At 45.5% G+C, this 26,156-nt stretch overlaps 1 protein-coding gene across 1 annotated transcript in view; it reads right to left on the reverse strand.

Moving 5' to 3' along the window:
• Positions 1-608: 608 nt before the first annotated feature.
• LOC145410752 (uncharacterized) overlaps positions 609-26,156 on the reverse strand; it is a 137,145-nt gene continuing 111,597 nt past the window's right edge. The window contains exons 15-19 of the mRNA XM_080280855.1: positions 25,440-25,555; positions 21,105-21,247; positions 16,763-16,895; positions 7,624-7,809; positions 609-5,190 (exon numbers count right to left, since the gene is read on the reverse strand). Of these exons, the coding sequence (XP_080136981.1) occupies positions 1,247-5,190; positions 7,624-7,809; positions 16,763-16,895; positions 21,105-21,247; positions 25,440-25,555 (4,522 nt within the window). The 3' untranslated portion in view covers positions 609-1,246. The remainder of the gene's footprint in view (positions 5,191-7,623; positions 7,810-16,762; positions 16,896-21,104; positions 21,248-25,439; positions 25,556-26,156) is intronic.

A 26,156-nucleotide genomic window follows, 5' to 3' on the forward strand; every position in this document is an offset into this window, starting at 1 on the left:
TGACTCCTTTATGCGTTACATGTGACAGTGGAGTAAGGGGGGGGCGGGGTGAGAGGGAGGGGCCAGAGACAAGGGAAAGTGGGTGGGGTGACGAGTGCTGGTGCTGCGGTGGAGTGATGGAGAGTAGGTAGGGGAGGGAGAATGAAATGCAGAGTGGTGGTCACATAATTTGTCTGTTTTCTTTCATTCAGGGCATTACATAAAGGAGTTAGTATTCGGTAGATATGCAGCATTATCTATCGAATATTAACTCCTTTCCATCATGCCCTGAATAAAAGAAAACTAATAATGTAACCACCACTCCGCATTCCGTTCTCCCTCCCCTACCTACCCTCCCTGACTCCACCCCAATACCATAGCTCATCCGCCCCCCAACCCACCTTCCACCCTCTCTCAGCCGCTCTTACTCCACTGTGACATGCCACTCATAAAGAAGCCGGCCTGAGACACGGGGTATGGGAGGATAGGTGATTGACCACGACTGTACATGGTGAAAAATGTGGAAAAGAATTTTGGGGGTCAATGTTTGGAAAAAAAAAAAAATAATAAAATAATAATAATAATAATAATGCGGTATCATATATGAACAGAAAAGCAAGGTAGTTTTGAGCATCTTTATTCAACAAAAATAACATTTCTGACATGTAATGATGTGAGAGGTGGGCGGCGGTGTGCGGGAGGGCACGATGGCTGTCCCTGCCACCGCCGCCCTCAACAAGTGGAAGGTTCTGTACATTTCGGACTGCCCCACGCCCGCCGCCCAGCCTGGCTGGCCGGCAAGGGCGCTGGAATGAATTTTGTCTGAATATAGCAGCGGGTGGGTCCGTCCCAGGCCCGTCAAGGACAGCTTTGTTCTCTACGCTGGTCTGTGTGTCACCACCCGCCACAGCTGAGGGCGCACTGTGGCTGGGCAGGGGTGTGAAGCTGCCCTGCCCCACCAAACCCACTGTATTATGGAGGTTGGAATTGTGGCCGGCAATGAGTGGCAACCCATGTCACCATTAGCGTGGTGATGCTTCATAAATACCTAAGGGAGGGGGTGAGGATGGAGGTATGGGCGCAGAAAAAGAGTGTGGCAGGGCAAGTGGAGCCTCACACCAGAGCCTGAGTATTAACACAAACCACCAACTTACTCCTATATACATATATGAAGGGGCAGCTTTGTACACCATAGTGCGGCGCCACAACACTAGTCCACAAAACAGATCACAGATAACACTTATCACGGCAGTTGTCCAGTTCAGGTTCAGTCTTCATCACTGACAGGTTCAACATTTGGTTCATAGCCCTGGGGATGTCGGCCTCCTCCACCCCCACTGCTGGTGGTGGTAGCAGTGGTGGAGGGTGGCCCTCCACCACCACCAACACTCTGAGGACCATGACCACGGAACCCAGTATAGGGGTAAGGGTACTGACCCCCAGGTCCCCCATTGCCAGGGGGGTATCGGTCCCCAGCCTCCCCACCTTTAGAGCTCACCTTCCCCACCCCCCCAGCATCCCCAGTCTTGGAGGTGGGAGGATGGTCCCGGGGAGACTCATCTATCACCATCTCTCCGGACTGAGGAGAGTCAGCAACATCATCTCTGGGTGGCTGGTCATCCCGGCGGTCTTTGGCTGCATCTCCACTGGTGGAGCGGGGCCGAGAGGGTGGGCGCTGATCCCCCACGTCAGGTCGTGGTCTCTTTTTGGTTGGATCTTCAGGATCATGGTGGGCATTTTGTTGGGGTCCACCAGCTTGGGATACTGGCGTGGGGGTGCGGGGGTGGCGGTCATCATGGGAAAGCTTGTCCTGGGCATCCTGGGAGTCTGGTGTTCTCATCACTTCTGCTATCTTACACTTAACATATTCGAACATTTCCTTTGACGCTGCGGGCTGGTATGGGCGCTTTGCAAACCCCCAGGTCATATTCATGTCACTATGATTAGGATCTGTGGTTGGAGGGGCTGAAGAAGTTGGTGGTGAAATTGGCTCCCCAGGAAAGCTACCAGCCGGGGCTGATGGGGGTGTCCGCAACTTGTGATCTGGGCGTGGTGACACTGGCTGTGCAATTCTGATGATCTGACGCTCATCTGGGGCCAAGTGTTGGGCGGATAGGTGGTGGGTTGCAGAGGGAGCACTAGTGGGTGGAGGGCGGTGGGGAGATCGGGCATCCAGACGATCCTTGGTGTCCTTTTCTCCACCACCCCTTGTCTTCCAGTGATCATAAACCTGGGAGACAGTTACTGCTGGTGGCCCACCCCCTGTTCCTGTGGCCACTATGGGCCGGCCATCACTACGCATAACTTCATAAGGTTGGCGACTGTAGGTAAGGTGGGCAGATGACATCTTGCGTGCATCCCCTGTAGACAGCTCACGGTGGATGATCTGCTCCATATGGGCCTGCATGGACTTGGGAGTAGGATGGTGGGGTGAGGGATGCAGTCCTCCACCAAGTCCCTCCTTGTGGTTAATTGGGTTGGCAGGCCGTGGGTCTGGACTGTCCTCCACCATCACCACCTCCCTTTCCTTGACTGAGGAAGGTGGTGGACCAGCAGGTGATCTCACACGCTTATCCAGCTCTACCACCTGTAGGCCTCCTTCCCCCTCCGGCCTAAAAGGGCGCTGGTCACCTCCAGGTGCTCCACATGCCCCACCACCCTCCCTACTGTTGTTGTTGATCTGGTGTGTGATGATAGCATCAATCAGGTTAGCAGCCGTCAATGTTTCATTCTGGCTGCGACCTGCTGGCTTCCCAGGCTTTACTTCCTCCTTAAAGCATGCTGCCAGCCCTTTGGCTGCATCATTCTCCAAGTCACCTTTGGGTTCTGCATTTTTGCCTGGGTGTCTATATTCTGCCCGTGGGTCAAAATGTCGGCGATCTTCGCCTTGGAGGTGGGGCGGCTGAGGAGGAAGGGGTCCCCTGGTGTCGTGGGGTGTCCCACGCACCTCGTGCTTGTTTGGATTCATGGTACGTCCAGTTCGGTTCATGGTATCAGCCAGCTGCTGCTCAAACCCTTCTGGCTGTGAGGCCTCATGGTGGCCTCGCCCCTCTCGCCGAGTGTCCAAGGTGGTGGGATACTGTGCAGTGGTGCGGGCCACAGTAATGTCCACCAGAGGAGAGAAGTTCTCAGAACTGGGGGTGTGAGGGTAGACGCCTGGTTCAGTGCGTGGTGATGCACTCTTGGCTGGGGGCAGGTGGGGTGGGGGTTTACTGCGGGGCCGCTGTATTACATTAGCCCGGGGTGGTGGGGTGGGTGTCGACACTCCTGGGGATCGAAACTCTCGAGGTGATGGAGCAGGTTCTGAGGTGGGGGGTGTGGGCGTGGCATCTCGGGTGGTGGCAGGGGACTGGGTTGGCCGGGGCACACGGTCAGGTATATACACTGGGGCTGAGGGTGGCTGGGCTGGGGGCTGGTAGGACCCATGTGGGGCGCCTGCAGGGTAGTAGACCCCTCGTGGATCCGAGGTATGGAGATCAACCATACGGTGTTCCATGGTGCGGGGATCCATACGAGGGTTGATGTTGCTAGGGTCTAGACGACTCATCTGGTCCAAACGACGCTGGTCCACCATCCTGATGTCTATGGTGCGGTGGTCCAGGCCCCGTGAGTCTATGATACGATTGACACTGGCAGGGTTGGGGAGGGGGCGGTGGTCCCGATGCTCCTGCTGTGGGCTATGGTCACGGCCCCGTGGAGACACCCGGTGCTGCTCCTTTTCCCCTACCGCCCGCCGCCCCAGCATCTGTTGTGATGTGAGGTAGTCTGTGGCAATCTGCCTCGAGCTGATCTGCGAGTCCGAGTATGGTGGTCGGGTGTTATAATGGTATCCAGGATAGTATGCTGTGGTGGCTGGGGCAGATGATATGGGTGGTCGAGGTCCACGGTACATATGTTCACGGTCATACTGAGAGGATGGGGCCGGCCGGGGTATGATTTCCACCCCACTTCCTGGCCGAGGCTCAAATACAACCTCCTTATAAGGTGCTGCAGGCCCAGGACGTTTTTGGTCATGCAATATAGGAGTGCCCTGTGTGATGGAGCCACCCTCCTTACCCATACCTGGCTTGGCCATCATGTCAAAACGTGGGGATTGTGAAATAGGTACAGAAACCACAGGTGGGGGGTTGACAGGAGTACCCTGGGTGATAGAGCCCACCAGTAACCCACCCTGCTTATCCTTTAGAGGAATGCGGGGTCCTGCAGGGGCTGGGGGGTGTTGGGATCGTACTGGGTTCATGGGTGGTGGTGGTGCCATGCTCACCTTCGGTTTGGCTGGGGGCTGGGTGTGCTGTGGCCGCTGAGAAGCAGAGTATACTAGTGAACTGGCCCCTCCAGCCACCACACTAGTCATGATGGCTGGTTGGTGAGCAAGGCCACTCCGAGTGTCTGATACAAATGCTGATGGGGATTTGTTGCGGGGATCAGACAATGCCCAGGGCTCATGAGGTGGTTTGGAGTAGCTGGGGTTGTGGTGGGCACGGGGTGGAGGCTCCTTGCTGGTGATGGTCACTTCTGCCCCTCCCCGCACCGTCATGGTGGCTGGCATTTCTCGGGGTGCAGTCGGTGTGGTCAAGGCTGTAGGGTGGGGTTGAGGTGGGTGTGGAGGATGTGGCAGGGAGGGGGGAGGTTGGTGTGGGGCAGGGTGGGGCGAATTTGACCGATTGCGTTTGTGTATACTGAGGTCAAGGCCCTCACATTGGACATCCTGTGTGTGGAAGGTGGGATTGGTGACTGGTAGGCCTGCCCTTGGGTCAGTGTAACGCCCCTGTGGCATCTGAGGTTCCCGATATTCCATGCTGGCCGGGGGAGCCTGAGGCGTCACCTGGCGACCATGAGCTTTGAGGATGGATTGGATGGTTGGTGGTGACTTGGTGGGCTGGTTGGGTAATTTGTCCTCCAAAGATTTCTCTATAGTGATGTAGATCAGGTCACGAACATTGCTTGATGACACACCAGCTCCATCTGTTCCTGTCTTGGTTCCCGCTGGGGGTGGGGCTGGTGGAGGGTGGGGAGCCTTACTGGGTGGAGCGGGAGCAGGGCGACGCTCCCCAGGGTGTGGGATGTGCTGCACCTCTGGGGAGTCTCGCCCCACCTCACCCACCTCTTCAGCACTGGCTGTGGCTGATGAGTCATTATCTTCTCGGCCAGCTGCCAGTGTGGCCACAGGGGCTGCTGGCTCTTTCATCACCCCACCACCATCACGCTTCTCTGTTAGGGAACCCACAACTCAGTACAAGATATAAACATACTTATAATTAATAATAATTTTAATACCAATAATAACACACCTACACACTCCACCTCCCCATGCATGACACACCCACCCACACCCCATAACCACACACACAACCATCACTGACGAAGTGGGTGGTTACTGTCCCTCTTGAGCAAGGGGACGGGTGTGCGCGTGTGTGAAGGTCACAGCCTTGCCCTTAGATCGGACTATATGAGCTCTCAGCTCCCTTCCTGGAGGGTAAAAGCTGACGATCACGACCATCAAGTGTTCCTGACCGACCCGGTGAATTACACACATACACTAGTACAAGCCCCCCCCCCCACACACACACACACATTACAAGCCATCCCCCGATGCACATACCACCACTACGAGGGGCGTTCAAAAAGTTTTGGCAACAGGGTAATAAAAGCAAAATTAATAGAGAGAGAGATTTATTGAAGTTCACACTCCTTCAACATACTCTCCTCTAAGGTTTACACACTTCTAGAGCCGTGTCATCCACCTAATAAAGCACTTCGAGTACTCAAAAACAGGTTTACTCTTCAGTTTTGAATTTATCCTCCTGGCAAGGTCCTGTTCCCTTCAAAAATTGATTCCAGCAAGTTTTTCTGACAACTCAGGGAATAGCCGAAAGCCACACGATGCCAGGTCAGGATGACACCCTGTGACTTTTGGCTATTCCCTAAGTTGTCAGAAAAACTTGCTGGAATCAATTTTCGAAGGGAACAGGACCTTGCCAGGAGAATAAATTCAGAACTGAAGAGTATACCTGTTTCTGAGTACTCGGAGTGCTTTGTTAAGTGGATGACACGGCTCCAGAAGTGTGTAAACCTTAAAGGAGAGTATGTTGAAGGAGTGTGAACTTCAATAAATGTGTATCTATTAATTTTGCTTTTATTACCCTGTTGCCAGAACTTTTTGAATGCCCCTTGTACAAGCCCCCCCCCCCCCAAACACCACACACAGAGCATTACAAGCACCCCCCCCACACACACACCACTACAAGCCCACCACACACATCATCACTACAATCCCCCAACACCACACACACCATCACTACAACCCCCTAACACCACACACACCATCACAACCCCCAAACACCACCACTAAAACCCCCCAAACCACACACACCACCAATAACCCCCCCTCACATATCACCACCACTACAACCACCCCCCCTCACACACACCACCACCAATACAACCCCCCCCCCCACCATCCACACCTACACAACCACTGCACATATACACACCATTTATACAGCACATACACAACCACCCACCCAAACACAGACCACCACAATCACCATATATCCACACAACATAACCACAAACAACCATCACACACACACACACACACAGCACCAGCTTCCCCCCCCCCCCTCCACAGTCTATGTTATATATTTTGGAATGCCTAGGTAATTGGGGGAGAGGGGGATCAAGAAAAGATTTTGGGCATGTACCAGCAAAATTTTTATCTTCCACCTAGTCCACTTTATGATTAGCGGCACAGCTATCTTCCCTGACAAATCATGTAAAATTAAATCAGTCTCACACTAAATAATTAAATCCATCTCTCAATCAGCAAATGATGTGGCTAATATTAGACAAACTTTGGTAACTAAATTAAAGTCACACAAGCATGGTATGCCACAAAGATGGGGAAAAAATAAAACATTTAATACAAGACTGTGCAAGATCAAGAAATGAATAGAAGGTAAGATAACAGATGCCATCAACAAATCATTTACACTGTTTAAGCCTTCACAAAGTACCTCAACTCTGCCAGACAAAGTACACACAAAATTACCAAAACACAGGTGGACAGAGAAGAGAACTATATACAAATCACCATCACCATCACCATTTTCAATATGATTTGGGGGGGGGGGCCCCCCTAAAGTTAAGGACATCAAGAAAAAGACACTTCAGTAAAACCAAAAACAATTATGGCAGAGGATGTAAATGTCAATGTAAGCCCCCCCCCCCCCCCAAATCAATGGGATAATAAACCTGACTTGGACGCTCTTCAGGTACAATTCTTCCATTTCAACACATATCAGCAAAGTTAAATCAAGGGTTGTATTCTCAAAGAACCTGGTGTTTTGGTAACACCTTTTCCTGCACATTATGCAGTTGTCCTCATGTACTGTTACACTCTATGTTGAAATTATGAGAGTAGCATCTAAGTGAATATTAAATTGTAACAAGTAAAATAAATCCACAAAGGAAGCGATGCTACAAAGCCACGTGAGCTACTTAAAATATGTGCCTATGGCATCATCAATATGGCGGTGGAGGTTTGGGTTATGTTACTGCTTTGGTGTAAGTATGGTGGTGGAGTTGGTACTTGACCTACTATGGTATGCTCTGGTGCAGTAAACAAATACAACTGCAACCTACCATCAATGTTGTTGTGGTGTGGTGGTGGTGGTGGTGGTGACGGCGCTGAGGCAGTGTCAGAGTCAGGTCCACCGGGTCCTGGGCCAGAAGGTGGTGGGGGTGGCACTGTTCCATCCTCCTCACAGCTGGATGTTGTTGACCCACTCTCCTCCTCATCCGTTACCGTTGGCGGACCCTCACCCTTACCTGAACGTTGTCATTATCATCATTATTACTGGCATTCAATCATCAACTTATTTCCACACACACCCATGAATCACTACCATTACCTGAAGCCCTACTTTCCATTACCTCCACATCATAGTTTTTACTAGCAATCACTGGGTATCACTATCATCATCCTATCCCTATTTCAATAAGACCTATGCACTGCCATCATCACTGTATGCCTATTATCCACCCTATGCCATTATTATTATTATTATTATTAAAGGAGAAAATGATAATGGGAAGCAACTGAAGGACATGTGTCAGGAAAGGAGGTCGTCGTTTCACTCGTATTTCAAACACAAAGATGTACATAAATGTACGCGGTATAGAGGGAACTGGGATCATGTTGAGAGGAGCTTGATTGATTACATGCTCGTAGAGAGGTCGATGCTAGGAATGGTTGCTGATACAAGAGCTCTGAGAGGACAATGTGGAGGTCTGTCAGATCATATGATTGTGGTATGCAATGTCAACCTGAGAGGAGCAAAGTGGACCAGGAGAGAAAGGAGCAGTCAGGGAGAAACACTGAAAGTCAAGAAGCCGAGGATCAAAGAACTGGAAGATGAATAAAGGTCCAAAGTACGGGAGGAGTTAGAATCACTGAATTGGAATGAAATGGATCTGGACAGCCTATGGAATGCATATAGGGACTGCTTAGTCAGATATCCTATAGCAGTGTGTGGTGTGGCAAGAGTAACAACAAAGAAGAAAGGTACAGCACGGTAGGATGATGAGGTTGAGATAGCAGTGGAGGAAAAGAGGAAGAAGTGGCTAGAGTGGTTACACGACAGGGGTTCAATTGAAATAAGAACTTTAATATATTGAAAGCAAGAAGCACACAAAAGGAGGAAAAAGGAGGGGGTAAATGATGCTCCATGAAGTAAAATGAATGCAAACTACTCTGAAAATAGGATGTTGTTCTGGAAAGAGGTGTGGAAATGTAAAGTAAAAGTGGAGAGAAATGTAAAGGTGTGAAGCATGCAGGTGGTAGACTATTAACCCATGAGGATGGAGTATGGACCAAATGGAAATAATATTTTGAAACCTGATGAATGAGAATAGAGAGAGCAGAGCCATTGTAAACTTAATTGGTTTGGGGTGTGTGCAGAGAAGGAATGCAGTGCCAGGAAATGTGACACTTGCACAGGTGAAGAGCACTGTGAAGCAGTTGAAAAATGATAAAGCAGCTTGAGTTGATGAGGTCTATGCAGAGATGAATAAGTGTAGTGGAAAGAGTGGAATGAAGTGCTTGTTGGAGACATGTAAGAAGGCATGAATGAGCGAAACTGTCAGCAGAGTGGAAAAAGGCTGTGATTGTACCCTTGTAAAAAAAAAAGAGAGAGAGAGAGAGTTCAAGAATTATCGTGGCATAAGCTTACTGAGTGTGGTAGGGAAGGTATATGGAAGAATATTATTATTATGCAGAAAGTAAAGAGATATCAGAAGTCTTAGTGAGTGATGAACAGGGTGGCTTTAGGAGTGGCAGAGGATGTGTGGATCAAATATTAGGTGTATGACAGACAGTGAAGAAGGCTTGTGGGAAGGACTGTAAGGTGTGTATAGCATTCGTGGATCTGGAAAAAGCATACGACAAAGTGGACAGAGAAGGATTGTGGAAGGTTTTGCACATGTACAGTGTAGATGGTAAGCTGCTAGGTGCCGTCAAGAGTTTTTATGAAGGTAGTGAAGCATGTGTAAGGGTTAATGGGCATCTGAGTGAATGGTAATGATCAGTGTGGGCATGCGTCAAGGTTGTGTGATGTCCCCATGGTTGTTCAATATATATATATAGATGGGGTGATGAGAAAAGTAAAGACACGAGTAATGGAGAGGGAGACGGCATTGGTAATGGATGGAATATCTCTAATTTGTTGTATGCTGATGATGCAGTGGTACTTGCAAATACCAAACAAGAGCTTGGTAGACTAATCCAGAGTTTTGTTGATGTCTGAGCATTGTGCACTGAGAGTAATGTAGAAAAAGTGATGGTTATTAAGAGAAGGTGACTCCCACTACGATGTTACAGTGAATGAATGGAGAGAGCCTGGAATTGGTTAGAGTTCAAATACCTTGGTACAGTGATAGAAGTAAGAGGAAAATGTGCGAAGGAAGCAGCAAGTAGAGTGACACAAGGAAGGAAAGTAGCTGGTGCAATGTAGGCCTTGATAAGAAGAAGAGGCTTGAGTCTTGCAGCTGCACGTGCCAACTTTAACATATGGATGGTAAACTATGGTGTGGCATGAAAATGAAAAGTCAAGAGAGAGAGAGGAGTGGAGATGGGACTGCAGAGGAATGTACAGTATGTAGAGTACAGAGTGGATAAGATATGAAATAGTGTTATTCGTGAAAGATGAGGAGTGAGGAAGTCTGTGGACACCAGAATCGAAAGAAAGTGTACTGAGATGGTATAGTCATGTGGATAACAAGAGTGAAAAAGGTATATAAGTGAATTTGGAGGAGGAAGGAGACGAGGTAGGCCAAGGAGAAGGTGGAGGGATATGGTGGATAAGTGTGTGAGGAAGAGAGGTTTGGAAGTCAATGAGGTTAGGGGACTGACAAGAGTTTGAGCTGGCTGAATATTGTGGGGAGAAGTGCATCATCAGGGATTTGGCACCCTTTTTAACGTGACAGTGTCCGGATCGACTCTGTCGGATACGTGTACGTGGAACTATGGAACATGGTGAATGTTTTTGGCGTACCAGGTAGAGTCGAAAGTCCGGGGACTTGAATGGTGAGTGAATGGAAGCATGGCCCATTGGATTGGGAAAATTTGGGCTGTCAGAATGTTGTTACCCCTCACCCTGCCATAAGGTGGGAAAGGAGGTACGGACGATGATGATTATCATCATCATCATATGTTTCCCACCCTAGGGCAGGATAAGGAGTAGCAATGTCCAGACAGCCCAAATCTACCCAATCCAATGGGCCACGCTTCCATTCACTCGTCATTCAATCCCCAGAAATCCTGGCTCTACCGGATGAGCCAAAAACATTCACCACATTCTGTAGCTTCACATAAACGTATCCAACAGAGTCAATCTGGACGCTGTCACGTTAAAAAGGGGTGCCAAATCCCTGATCATGCACTTCTCCTCACAACATTCATCCAGCCAGCTCGATCTCTTGTTAGTTCCCTAGACTCACCAACTTCCAAACCTTGCTTCCTCACAAACTCATCCACCTTCTTGGCCTACCTCGCCTCCTCCCTCCTTCAAATTTGTTCAGATATACCTTTTTCACCACTCTATTGTTATCCATTCTCTCCATATGACCATACCATCTCAGTACACTCTCTTCGATTCTGGTGTCCACAGACTTCCTCATTCCACATCTTTCACGAATCAAATTATTTCATATCCTATCCACCCTCTGTACTCCACAAACATTCCTCTGCAGTCCCATCTCCACTGCTCTTACTCTTGACTTTTCATTTTCATGCCACACCATAGTTTCACATCCATATGTTGTTGGCACAAACACTCTTCATGCAAGCCTCATGCAGCTGCAACACTCAAGCCTCGTTTCTTATCAAGGCCTTCATTGCACCAGCTACTTTCGAGTCACTCTTACTTTCCACTTCTTTTACTCATTCTCCTCTCTTTTCTGTCACTGTACCCAGGTATTTGAACTCCCTCCCCAATTCCAGTCTCTCTCCATTCACTGTAACATCGCACTGGGAGTCACCTTCTCTCTCAATAACCATCACTTTACTCTTTTCTACATGTACCCTCAAGACGTGACACTCACAGACATCAGTAAAACTCTGTACTAGCCTACCAAGTTCCTGTCTTGCATTTGCAAACAGTACTGCTTCATCATCATATAACAAATTAGAGATATTCCATCCATCACCATTTATTACCAACGCCATCTCCCTCTCCATTACTCGTGACATATTGAACAACCATGGGGACATCACACAACCTTGTTGCACGCCCACACCGAACATGAACCATTCACTTAGAAGTCCAATAACCCTTACACATGCTTCACTACCATCATAACTCTTGACGGCACCTAGTAGCTTACAAGCTATACCGTACATGTGCAAAACTTTCCACAATCCTTCTCTGTCCACTTTGTCGTATGCTTTTTCCAAATCCATGAATGTCATAAACATCTTACGGTTCTTCTCACAAGCCTTCTCTGCTATCCGCCTCACAGCAAATATTTGATCCACACATCCTCTGCCACTCCTAAAGCCACCCTGTTCATCACTCACTAGGACTTCTGATATCTCTTTTACTTTCTGTATAGTACTTCTTCCATATACCTTCCCTATCACACTCAATAAACTTATGCCACAATAATTCTTACACTCACTTCACTTACCTTTATTTTTTGTACGGAGGTACAATCACAGTCTTTTCCCACTCTGCTGGCCGTTTCACTCATTCATGCCTTCTTACATATCTCCACCAACCACTTCAATCCACACTCCACTACACTTAAGCATCTCTGCATACACCTCATCAACCCCAGCTGCTTTCCCATTTTTCAGCCGCTTCACAGCACTCTTCACCTGTGCGAGTGTCATCTCCTGGCACTGCATTCCTTCTTTGCACATCCCCAAAACCAATCATGCTTACAGCTGCTCTGCTCTCTCTATTCCCATTCATCAGGTTTCATTCTTTCCATCTGGTCCTTACTTCATTACAAGTTAATAATCTACCACTACATCCTTCACATCATCACATTTCTTTCCGCTTTCACTTCTACATTTCCACATATCTTCCCAGAATCACTTCCTATTTTCAAAGCAGTTTGAATTCATTTTTCGGCCTAGATCATCCTTTACCTCCTCCTCTTTCTTGTTCACTAGTCTCCTTACGTGCTTCTTGCTCTCAATATATTCAGTTCTTATTTAAGTGAAACCCTGTCCTGTAACCACATTAGCCACTTCCTCTTTTCCTCCACTGCACTCTTAACCTCATCATCCCACCATGCCATACCTGTCTTCTTTGTTATTCATTATTATTATTATTATTATTATTAGCCTATCCCTAAACATCACTTATTTCTAAACTCTCACTAATGACGTTAATAATAATGTGACACTATGTATTAATACTATGCTTACTAATTAACAGCATATCATAATCATGTAGTCAGCACCAGAAGGTGGTTTTGTGCCAAATATCAAATGGGAGAAAAATGCAAAGGTCTGCAACCTTTCAACAACTATAATGTTGATACTGACAAAGACACAACTGATGGGCAGGTATCATTTGAAAGTGGCATACTCTTAGAAAGTAGTCTTTAAGCTTTCGAATGTGTTTGTCTCCCATTTGAACTGTTGGTGAAACACCACCAACTGGTGTTCTATGCCTCATACACCACTTCATATATTATCACCCATTTCATTCATCTAATCCTGTGTTGCCCCGTGAGGAGCATAGGAGCCCAGGGTTAGGAAAGTTGGTCCTGACATTTAAGATGAGAATGACCAACCTCACTCATCCCAGAGTTGCATTATGTGAGCAGTTCACCCCCTTGGATACCAGCTCAGTCTGATTGGAGTGCCTTGATTACCCATTAAACCACCAGGCTTCACAACTTGTATATGGTTATCACCCAGTGCAGTAAATGGTTTCCTGGCATACAGGAAACCCTCTGGCTTTTCACTCAGTGTAGTCACTCGTAGACAGAAGGAAGAGGAAAGGATGAAGGAAAAAAAGACAGCCACCCGAGAGCAGCACTACACAAGGGAGTGGATGGCAAGCACCTCCACATCATACATATATATGTATTATTATCCTGATCCTCTTTCCTACCTGAAGTGAGTAGTTACTACATATATTGTTTCACACCAGTCTGATTCAGTGCTTTTCATCTGATGAAGTGCTTCATAATGATGCACCAACTCAGCATTCTAGAGGTATTGTGTTTGTATTTTCAGCCTGTATCAGCAGTCAGTATGTAAACAGGGTGGTATCTGCCAGATTTGGGTCTACTTTTCCTCCAGATGGGATAGTATTATGTAAATAAGGTTGGGGTTAATTGTCTGTGTAATGCTACTCAGGGATAAGTGAAGCCGGTCACATTCTTAATATCAGGACCAACTTGCCTACCCCCAGGCTCCTATGCTTCTCTTGGGACAACATAGGATTGGATGATGTACATATAGGTTTATGTGAATTGCCTTCTTACTATTACTGATTAAGACGAGTGTCATTTTATATATGTTAATAGAGTACATTTGAGGAAAACTTCCTACTGACCAGAGCTCTTTCAAGTTATGTGTTATTATAGTTTTCATAATTTTTCCTGGTTTGTTTTTTCTACTCCTATTCCTTACACTTTATCTTGGTTCATTTTACTATTTCTGTTCCCTAGACTTTGAATTTATATGTATGAAATCAGGCAAGATGTAACAACTACAGGTAACTCGCACGGAACACGATCTCACAGAACGCGCTCGCAATTATACACGGTAAGGGCTGGGATACATATAAGACAACGTAAGATTAAAGAACCATTATGAAAACTACAAATTAACGCAGGAGAGGCCTTTGAAAATTCAAATCCTCGAATGTCACCACAGCGCGCGGTTTGTTTTGATTACGTGACGATCTAGGCGGGAAATTATTCAGTGAGTAAGACATTCCCGAGTACAGTAGCACAGTAATTATAAGTTAAATATTTACAGTACTGTACTGTTCTGGTAAGTTTATGTGCAACTTTAAATACTATTAATTAACGTTAAAGCAAGAAATAAAGTCTTATAACCAGTTTACCTGATAGGCGTCAGAATATTGCCTTTTTTATTTGTTCGTTTTTTCCACAGTACTGTACAGTATTTGTAAGTTAAATATTTACTGTTCTCGTATGTACTGTACTTGTAAAGCGCTTAAATAAAGTTAAATAATTAAATAAAGCCTTGTAACCAGTTAACCCGAATTATATGATTACCCATGATCGGCGTGGGAATATTGCCTTTTTTTGTTTGTTCGTTAAACTCTTACTGTACTGCTTTTCTACAGTACTGTATTTGTAAGTTAAATATTTACTGTTCTGGTATGTACAGTCACTCATAAAAGAAAAGACCCCCCCTGCGTTAGAGCCAATATACCTCGGGGTATTCAGTGTTGGTAACAGTGTATTTGACGTCAGCCATATGGGGGGATGAGGAGGGGTGTTTGAGAGGAGGGCGGAGTTAATCTGCACGAAACACTGCTTCAATCCACATTTCGAGTCAAACATACATTATATCTGACTTGTTATCAAGGCATATGTATGTAACCCATCACATTTGAAAAAGTTTATCATTAGCTGAATAAAATAGTCACCCGGTGGCAGGAATAAGATGCAAATGAAACCCCCGGCCTCAAGAGTTAAATGAATGGGCTCGACACATTTAGAATGAACTTTGAATGAACTTCCCTCAAACGCAGCTTCACACCCCCTCACCTGACGTCATTTACAGAGTTACCAGGACTCATATCATATTGGTTGAAAGGTGTCTTGGCTGGGGGGGGTCGTTTCTTTTATGAGTGACTGTACTTGTAAGCAATTAAAGCATTAAATAAAGCCTTGTAACCAGTTAACCTGATTTATATGATTACCCATGATCAGCGTCGGTGATTTATATGATTACCCATGATCAGCGTTGGAATATTGCCTTTTTTGTTTGTTCGTTAAAGACTTATAATAAGAGAAAAATACATTTTTGTCTTGGTATCTTTACCTATTTGCTCAGGTTTGCTGTAATGGTTTGGATCATTTGATGCAATGCAACGTGTAGAAAACTGTGAAAACTTTCGGGAAGTGAACGAAAATCTGGGACATGAGACTGACCTTGACTTCACCCTCTCATGTATCATCAGTCAGTTCACCATCTGCTATCGTGATGAGTGGATGTACGATTTTTTTGCTCATGGCCATGCCTAACCACACTTAGTTACACCCATTATCTCGACCCAGACAGAAAATACAATCTTTTTCCTACCTTGCAAAACACAAACAACCACCCTGTTTACGAGACAGCAATATATATTGCTAAAATAACAAGGTAAAATGATAAAGATGAACGTAAAATGATAGAGAAAGATGAACATGTTATGACGGAAGAAGTACGTTTTCCCTGTCTGTAAACGTATTTATTTCTGCTTTGTATCTGTATTCGTAATAATTAGACTTAATGTTAGTTCTGAAACTGCATTACGATTCTATTTTTAGCCATTCTCGTGATGATGGAGCTGGAAGTTGTGATACAACTTCATTATTGCTAATCGGACTGACCCTCCACTTTATTCTCCCGTGGCAGAGTCTAGCCTTGGAGGACGTACAGTTTTCTCATTTAGGACTGAAAATTCAACTCTTTCACTCCCTTTTCCAAGCATGGGCACAACGATAACGTAAAAAATAACTCGAAACTACCATAAATGTAAAAAGGTGAAAATGTATTCATAACATTTTTTTTTTTTTTTCCAGCCATTCCTAACAGATTATGTACTGAAATCATTCGATATCACAGTACTGCATTTCTAAATTAAATATGTACTGTTCTGGTATGTACTTGTAAGTTAAAGCACTGGTACCAGTTAACCTGATTTATATGATTACCTATGATCGGCGTCGGAATGCTTCCTTGTGTTTACGTACAGTATTTGTGTGTTGAAGTTTTGCTGTGGAGTACTGTTTTTGTGAGTTATAACATTAAATAAACCTTCTAACCACTTAAAGTGCTTTCTAGTGATTACCAGTGACATAACAGCAAAACAACACATTTGGGGGGTCTAGGGAGCAAAATACGGAGTAGTTTAAATATACGCGATTTCGCACCTAACACGGCACGGTAGGAACGAAACCCACGTGTTCCGTGCGAGTTACCTGTATTTAACTAAACTGAGAGAGAGAGAGAGAGAGAGAGAGAGAGAGAGAGAGACAGACAGACAGACACACACACACAAATAATACCATAACCCACCTCTAGCTTTACGATACTCAGCCACCACATCATCATATTTGTATTTCTTCTTAAAGTTAAAGTAGAAGCTCTTGCACTGGCCCTCCGTCTTATTGGGCACCCGCTCCGCCACCTTCGACCAGTGGCACCCAACCTGTCAACCAGAGAGGCAAGTTAAGAATGGGAGGAGGGTTTAGGTGATTAGCCCCTTCAATTTGGTGACACTTTAATTATTCAGCAATGACCAATCATTTTCATTCAAATTTTGAAAGACCTATAGTAGAAGGGTTTAATTGAAGCTACATGCACCACTTCCTGTTTGAAATCTTGCCAAAGTTGAATCATCTGTAAGCAGGACTGAAAGTTTTTAACAATAATGGCACACACACACACTAAACCCTGTTTGACTGACCTGTGCACCCGACATGTAAGGAGGGAGCAGGGTGTATTTGATTCGCGGCCACCAATTGGCTGCTGATGATTTAAATCTACAGCTCTTCCTATTTTAACACATATATTTTAAACTGCCTGCAATATAAGCAACCAGTTTAAGTATGGAATAATTTTCAAAGCTAAAGAGGTCAAAATTGGCTTAAAAAGTCTACTGTTAGCAAAGAAAATTAAAGTCTATTATGTAGTTTTATAAAACGATGAGATACATTCAAAGTACAGGAATCCCTCCAAGATGCGACGTAATAGAGCTGAAGGAATGTCCGGGACTTCGGAAAAATGACCCCGCACAGGTACTTATGGACCCCAACCCAACCTAACTTTGCAAGCCACCTAAATAACTCCATACCGGTCATGCACAGCACCTATTTATGACCCTATGCATACAAATAAGGGACAGAAACCATGAAATAAATGAAAAGGAACCAGATAATGAGAAATTAGAAGTATGGAAAATATTTAGCAGTGTACAGGGTACTTACAACACGTCCATGGTCGTTGGAAAGATTAACCCGCCTCCTCTCAGGCTCTGACAGTGGTGAAGGTGTACTTGAAGCACGTACAATAGTCCAGTGTTGCGCTGCACTTAATACTTCACTCTGAATTCTAATTTCTTAACACTGCACAGTCTGTTCTTACCTGCGCTGCACTTGAAACACACCAGTGTTGCACTCTGCACTTAATCCTTTGCACTCTGAATTCTAATTTTTTAACACTGCACATTCTTTTCTTACTTAAGCTGAACTTACAACATGCCAGTGTTGCACTCTGCACTTAATCCTTTGCACTCTGAACTGTAATTTCGTAACACTGCACATTCTTTTCTTACCTGTGCCACACCACTTTCAACACGCCAGTGTGCACTCTGCACTTAATCCTTTGCACTCTGAATTCTAATTTCTTAACACTGCACAACACTGTAAATTCCCATGTGGTCTAGTGGTGAGTTTTTGCTGTTTATTCATTGTCAGAGCCAGGGAGTAGGTGTTGCTGGTGGCCGAGGGGCGGATCGCTGTGACATGGTGATGGGCTACCGACTGCAGACGACTCTGAAGATAGCCGCAAACTCACGTCCGGTGGAGACTCCGCCGTGGCCAATATGCTGGGCTGTGGCTCGGAGGTGGAAAGCACGCCTTGGTGAGGCAGTGGTGTGGAGCCAGGGCTGGACACAGTGGGGGGTCATGGGCCTGAAGAAACTGTCAATGGTTTTTGACATAAGGAACGGCGATTCTGGCGGTTGATGATGCGCTGCCTAATAGTGCGCACTTCCTCCACAAGTCCCAGGGGCCCCATCTCCCTGTCGCAGTCTGAGTCTTCAAGGTAGTCCAAAACGAACTTGATGTGCTCCCAGAATGTGCTCAGCTTGGGGATAGTTGGAGTAGCGCATGGAAGTCATCCATGTCAAAACCTAGAAAATCGTGCATGACATCGGCTCCGAGAAGCAGACGAGACCAACCACTTTCCAGAGTCTTGACAGGGACTTCCCTTCATCCACTGGCCAAGTTGTAGATGGCTGACTTGAGGTTGTAGCAGTGAAGGTTTTCCACAGTCTGCTGGCCTCACGTGTCCCGTCCCTCCCTGTGTTTGTCCTTGTCCTCGAGAACAACCATCACCTCATCCAGGAACTTCTGATAGTACAACCTCTTCGTAACCACAGTCATTCCTTGGTCCATTGGTTGAATGAGAGCAGTAGTATTAGGTGGTAAAAACAAGCACCTAACGTGGCCATTCTCCGCCACCAACTCCTTGTCGGACGGATGGGCAGATGCATTATCCAGGAGGAGGGCCTTTACCTGGTTGCGTGGGATTCCCAGAGTGTTCATCTGCTAATGGATGACCTCCATGATGAAGTGCTGGTGAAACCAGTCTTTGAAGATCTTGGCTGTGAACCAAGTCTTCACAGAATGGTACCATCTGTCTCCTCTGCTAGGTTGTTCGTGGGCAGCGAGCAATAGAATAGACCAGTTTCATCAGCGTTGTAGACTTGACCAAGAGTAAGGCCCTCCCTGTCGATCAAGCCCTTCACCTGCTGAAACTTTTCAACTCCCTCCTCATTGGCGTCAAAAGCTTCGCCATGGGCCTTGCGGTTGGTAAGTCCATATTGTAGTTTGAAAGCGAAAAGCACCCTTCAGATGCCTTGAAGTCTGGGGTGTCGTGTAACCTTGAACTTCTCAGCAGCAGCCTTCAGCTCCATACCACGCACCTGCAACACGTTTTACTTCTGCAAACCTGGGAGAGTACATAATCTTCCTCTGCATGTTGCGTTTGGTCTTCGATTTGAAGTCTGCCGTGTACCGAGTGAGTTTGTCCCAGGATTTCTTGATATTGTAAGACCTCACTATAATGGACTAATGGGGGCCCATGCCATTTCGAAAAAAGCAAAATTCCGATAAAAGCGACATCCGGACTTTTCCCGACATATCAGACATTAGTCTGGACTGCACCAGTGGTTTTTAAACTGTTTTCACTACCGCTGCAGTACTGTACTGTGTTACACCTTCACTACATTAATCAAATAATATTTATAATAATACTGTACTGTACACTGATAAACATGTCTTTTATTTACCTTATTGTGGTGATTCACACAGGTCAGGCAGTCTGGACTGCTTCTGGCTTTATTGGACATTTTTTGAAATATAGGAATTTAGTCCGGTAGCTCCTCCATTCCACGACGGTAGGTAGGCGGGAAATGGGGAGGACGGGGTGTTCTAGCGGATGTCGGAGAAAGTATGCACCAAAACACAGCTGTTCGTCATCGCTTGGCAAATTCAAAGTTGGGATGAAAACATGTTGGTTTCTTTTTTTTGCATTAATACACTTTTTGGCCATTTTTTGGCATCCGAGGACCCGCGCCCAAAATGTCTTGGTCTTACATGAATTACTGTAAATTACCCACCCACGGTGTACACCGACAGCCGCATGTCACACTGCATCCACCCACAGTGTACGCCTATATTACCCACCCACGGTGTACACCGATAGCCGCATGTTGCACTGCATCCACCCACGGTGTACGCCTATGTCCACATGTTGCAGTATAATATCCACCCACAGTGTACACCTACGTCCGCATGTTGCCCTACAATATATGCCTGCATTTACTTCACTGACTTCATCGGCAGCCAATCAGCAGCCGCGAATCAAACACACCCTACTTGCCCCATACATCTCAGGTGCACAGGTCAATCAAATAAACTATAGTACGGTGAGATTTCAGGGGGAGGGGGAGGGGGAGGGGGGGAGGGGGGAAGCCCACTTGCACCACTTTTAAGACTTGAATGCTAAGTGCTCAGTCTAGGTGGGTGGGTGGATGGGGTGGGGCATAAATATCCTCCTTTTGAACATAGAAGACCTGAGGCTAAGCTTGTTTATTTTTTAAATGCAGAAAATAACAAAGTGACACAAAAACATAACCTGGTTATGAAGAGGTTTTGTAGCATTGTTGGGCAGCCATGAATAAACAGGCTGTCTTTAATATGTCACTCAAATGCTCCACAGTATCACCATGTTTTCCATACAACCAATACTGTACACTGAGGGGCTCTTAACAAATCAGCAATGGAACTTCAGTATGCAGTTGTATGGCAGTTGCTCTGGACTTCAAAGCAATAAGGAACACAAAATGGGGCAACATATTGAGTCCTTTGACCTTAATACAGAAAATATGTGCATGAAGAGTTGTCAGCAAACCCAAAATTTTAAGTTATTAATGGAGCATATATAATAGTTAATATCATCAGCCTGCATCCCATACTTGAAGCTCAACAGTGATAAAGGTAAGGCATAATCCTTCACCATCACATACTCCACAAATCGTCAAAACAGGGAGCACACCCATACCTTCACTATGTCAATTTCAAAAATAATGTAAAGGCCAAGTTAACAATTAATTATGTGTATGGGCACTGACCTCCCTGAGAGCACGGCGGAGAGCGTCAACGTCCTCCTCTGACCAGCGTGAGGGGTCGACTGGCTCCTCCACCTCTGGTCCCAGCCGCCTGGTGATGCGGTTGTGGCACGACGAGCAGCACTTGGTCAGGTCACTCGGCAACTCTGCAGACAAACAAAGGTTGGTGTTAGTTGACAGGTAGAGTAACCTCTGGAATCTACTGGCTTTCTCTATTCCTTCTGCCTAGGACCCCCTGTCTTTTAAATGCATTGTGTCCAGGCATCTCGGAATGAACGGATTCTGAATTTGGCTCCGCTGTTTATTTAATCCCCCACCCCCACCAAGGGAACAATCTTGTGGGCTTCCAGTCCTTTACAACATGAGCTGCAAGAGCTCCAAAGCTAGGCTACCACTGCCATGGTACAGTATAATTCCAATTAACCGGTTACCAGGCAACCGCCAACCGGAATTGTCAAACGGGAAAATTCACGGACTGGCAAGTGTATTAAGAACATAACAGTGTGCGCCACTTTGACTGGCCACCCCTGCATGGGTTAGTCATGTGAGACTGGGTGAAGTTGGGGGATGTGACATGAAGGCATTTATGGTCAAGGTCGTAAGCTAATCACCCCCCCCAAAGTTTAGTCACCCTACATACTCCCACAAATTACTAGTCAGCTTTCCACCGTCAGTCAGTAAACAAGCACTCTTGCTGCTGTGTTGTCGTGTCGTGATTAGTGATTTGTACTCTGAAGCCTAAAGTGCAAACTAATCTTAACACATTGTGGTCACCTTGAAACAAAAGCTGGACAGATGCAAGTCTTGGAAATGGTGAACATTGTAAGACAATGATAGAATATAACAGGGATATTCCACGATTTATGCTACGAAGTCCCAGGGACCCAAGATTCTGTGTGTGTGTGTGTGTGTGTGTGTGTGTGTGTGTGTGTGTGTGTGTGTGTGTGTGTGTGTGTGTGTGTGTGTGTGTGTGTGTGTGTGTGTGTGTGTGTGTGTGTGTGTGTGTGTGTGTGTGTGTGTGTGTGTGTGTGTGTGTGTGTGTGTGTGTGTGTGTGTGTGTGTGTGTGTGTGTGTGTGTGTGTGTGTGTGTGTGTGTGTGTGTGTGTGTGTGTGTGTGTGTGTGTGTGTGTGTGTGTGTGTGTGTGTGTGTGTGTGTGTGTGTGTGTGTGTGTGTGTGTGTGTGTGTGTGTGTGTGTGTGTGTGTGTGTGTGTGTGTGTGTGTGTGTGTGTGTGTGTGTGTGTGTGTGTGTGTGTGTGTGTGTGTGTGTGTGTGTGTGTGTGTGTGTGTGTGTGTGTGTGTGTGTGTGTGTGTGTGTGTGTGTGTGTGTGTGTGTGTGTGTGTGTGTGTGTGTGTGTGTGTGTGTGTGTGTGTGTGTGTGTGTGTGTGTGTGTGTGTGTGTGTGTGTGTGTGTGTGTGTGTGTGTGTGTGTGTGTGTGTGTGTGTGTGTGTGTGTGTGTGTGTGTGTGTGTGTGTGTGTGTGTGTGTGTGTGTGTGTGTGTGTGTGTGTGTGTGTGTGTGTGTGTGTGTGTGTGTGTGTGTGTGTGTGTGTGTGTGTGTGTGTGTGTGTGTGTGTGTGTGTGTGTGTGTGTGTGTGTGTGTGTGTGTGTGTGTGTGTGTGTGTGTGTGTGTGTGTGTGTGTGTGTGTGTGTGTGTGTGTGTGTGTGTGAGAGAGAGAGAGAGAGAGAGAGAGAGAGAGAGAGAGAGAGAGAGAGAGAGAGAGAGAGAGAGAGAGAGAGAGAGAGAGAGAGAGAAAAAAGCAAGATGAATAATTCCACTGAAAAAAGGTATACTCTTTATAGGCCGAAAATGTGTGGTATCAGTGCAGTTTTACCTAACCAACTGACTGACTACCCACAAGCTTCCAGTATCTTACAGTACCTTGGCAAGTCCATTCTGTTAACTATTATTCATTTTATTCATAAAAACATGGAAAAATAAACTATTGAAATAAATCTTGAGCATTCATTGGTGAACTAATGATCTAGAAATAAGTTTTCCTATAGTAATCACAGGTTCACGACTCCTGTGCTCAGTTGTGTGTATGTGCCCTCACTGACTGCCATCACTCCACCCCTCACTCACCACTCAGCTGTTTTGCAAATACAGTAATACAGTAAATATGTAGGAATTGCAGGTACCTTACAGTAATTTTGTCAGATAAAAAAAAATGGTTCACTTCTATTAGCTAGTTTATAATTTCTGCCAATCCAAATGCATTCTAAGATTATGTCATCTTAGAATGCATTTGTATTGTCATCAAATGTGTTCTAAGATGTCATCTTAAACACAAGTAATCAAATGCGCTCTAAGGTGACGTCGTCTTAAAACGCATTTGCTTTGACATCAAATGCATTTTAAGATTACACTCAAACCTCAATTTAAGGAATTAAATGGGGAATCAACTTGTCCCTTACTTGAAAATGTCCATTGTTTTACCACATATAAAGACAATCTTATTATGAAATGCATTTAGTGTTCCATCCATCCATCCACCATCCAGTTCTACATTGCCCCATGAGGAGCGTAGGAGTCCGGGGCTAGGCAGTTGGTCCCTACATTTAAGATGAGAGTGACCAGCCTCACTCATCCCTGAGTGGCATTACATGAGCAATAAACCCCAACCATCCCTTGGATATAAACCTTCACTGGCTCAATCCGACTGGAGCACAATAATTACCCACCAAACCACCAGGCGCCAAAATTTGGTTATATGGTTACCACCCAGCGTAGTAAATGGTTTCCTGGTGTACAGGAAACCATTTGGCTTGTCACTCAGTGTAGAGTCACCCACAGGCTGAAGGAAGAGGAAAGAATGAAGGAAAGAAAGACAGAAGAGGGAGTGTAAAGTTACCTGTAGGCAGAAGGACAAGGAAAGAATGAAGGAAAGGAAGACAGAAGAGAATGCAAGGAAAGAAGTTTCATTTATTTGTATGATTATATTATTTTAAGGGTACTGTATAGACACATTAATGTATATAACCTGGACATTTTGTATCATTTTTTAAAGGTCTTGTCCGTTTGTCAGGTAGAACATGGAGTCCCTTAAATCCGAAATCCCTTAAATCGAGGTGTGAGTGTATATCATTTTAGAACACATTTGCACTGTCATCAGATGTGTTCTGCTCTAAGATGGTTATCACAGAATGCATTAGCATTGTCAACAAATGTTCTAAGATTGTGTCATTTTAGAACCCATTTGCAGTCATCAAATGTGTTCTAAGATGATGTAATCTTAGAATACATTTGCACTGTCATTAAATGTTTTAAGATGATGTCATCTTAGAGCGCATTTGCATTGGCAGAAAATATAAACTCTAACTGACAGAAATGAAGCATTTATTTGACAAGATTACTGTGCTTGCAATTCCTTCGTATTTATTGTATTATCTGTAAAATAGATGAGTGGCGAGTGAGGGGTGGAGTGACGGCAGTCAAGTGAGGAATAAATGGGTGTGCCACAGCATGTATACACATCTGTGAGCAAGGAAGTCATGATTACTGTAGAACAACTCTTTCCAAATCATCTACAGTATTTACCAATAAATGCTCATGATTTATTACTTTAGTTTGTCCTTGTGTTAGACGAATAAAGAACTGTGTAATGAAATAATATTTAACAAAAGACAACGCGTGCATTTAGCACTATCGCAAGACACTGCAACCAAGTGTGTTACATCAGTGGGGTGTGTTTTAGGTTACTCTAATGAAAAAATGTTAGTGCGGGCCTGGATACGGTGGTATCTACTGCAATGATATGCATACAGATACCCAGGAAAAATCGGTAACCGGGAAGGTAAATTCCCCAAGCTTCTCGGTTCACTGGGACTGTACCATATATTTAAAGGGATATCCCCCCCCCCCAAAAAAAAAAAAAAAAGTGGGGGGTGTTAATGTAACTACAGTAAAACTATGGGTTCATCTGGGCCCATGGGGGGCAGGGTGTAGACCAGGAATGGGGACATTCCTTTCAAGGGTGACTACAACTGTTGCTAACCTTAAGTTGGCCTACAGCTGCAGAATAATCCTGGATGGAATATGTTACATGCAGCCCTGAAGTGGGTGGCTTCTATTATGCCCATGTATTTATCACATTATATTGTTTTATGAATAGTACTGTGTAAGTGGATAATTGTGTGAAAGTTTGTTAAAATTCGTGTGTGTGTGTGTGTGTGTGTTTTAGTTTCTGTATGCTGCCTTTAATGTGTCAGTTTTAATTTTCTATTAAGCAGGTTAATATGATCTCACTTAACAATTCTGTGGTGGTTAAATTATTTTCTTAATATGTGCATGCATTAAACTTTTGTGTGTAGGTTTGTACAAGTTCATGTGTGACTTACGGAACTCTCTGATAATGGGCTCCTTGATGTCGGCTGGCAGGTCCGTCCACTGAGGTGGGAGGGGCCGCAGCCGCTTCACACGCCACTTTGGGGTTGAGCAGGTCGGGACGGGGCATCTGAAGGACAGGCAATACCAGATTAGACAGGGAATAGTACAAACTGAGACAGACAGACAATACCAACTGGAATACAGGAATAGCTGGGATAAGATGCAAACAACCACAATCAGGTGGAAGTGTGAACAATTGTATTCAAGTATGTATTTTGAGCTTCAATGGCTATAAGTTGCTGTTACTCATCAACCCATCTGTTCGGCTGCGCAAACCCGTCAACCACAGGCAAGCTATTTGTTTCCTTGTCACTGACAGCACCTCACCACAGGAAGGTGCAGGGAAATGTGTGGAGATCTGGCTCCTGGGGGATGCTGCTTTTGCATCTCCACCCAGTTAACTGGGGCACCATAACAGGCTCCATTGCACACCGTGATCTGGTTATTTTGTTACCATTCAGCTTTTTTGTATCCTGGGTTACAGGAAACTATCAGACTTGTCACTTAGTACTGAGCTACCTAAACTGGAAAGAAGAGTAACAAAGAGTGACAAGATGGATATGAATAAGTAGGAAAAGAGAATGGCAGACAGAAACTGAATGATAAAGGTGAAGGAAGAAGCAGGCAGCTTTACATCATGTGGGTGGATGATGGTTGCCACCATCTAC

This window comes from Coenobita brevimanus, chromosome 86, assembly GCF_032717465.1.
Source record: "Coenobita brevimanus isolate Jiangsu-jjx chromosome 86, ASM3271746v2, whole genome shotgun sequence".
Lineage (NCBI taxonomy): Eukaryota > Metazoa > Arthropoda > Malacostraca > Decapoda > Coenobitidae > Coenobita > Coenobita brevimanus.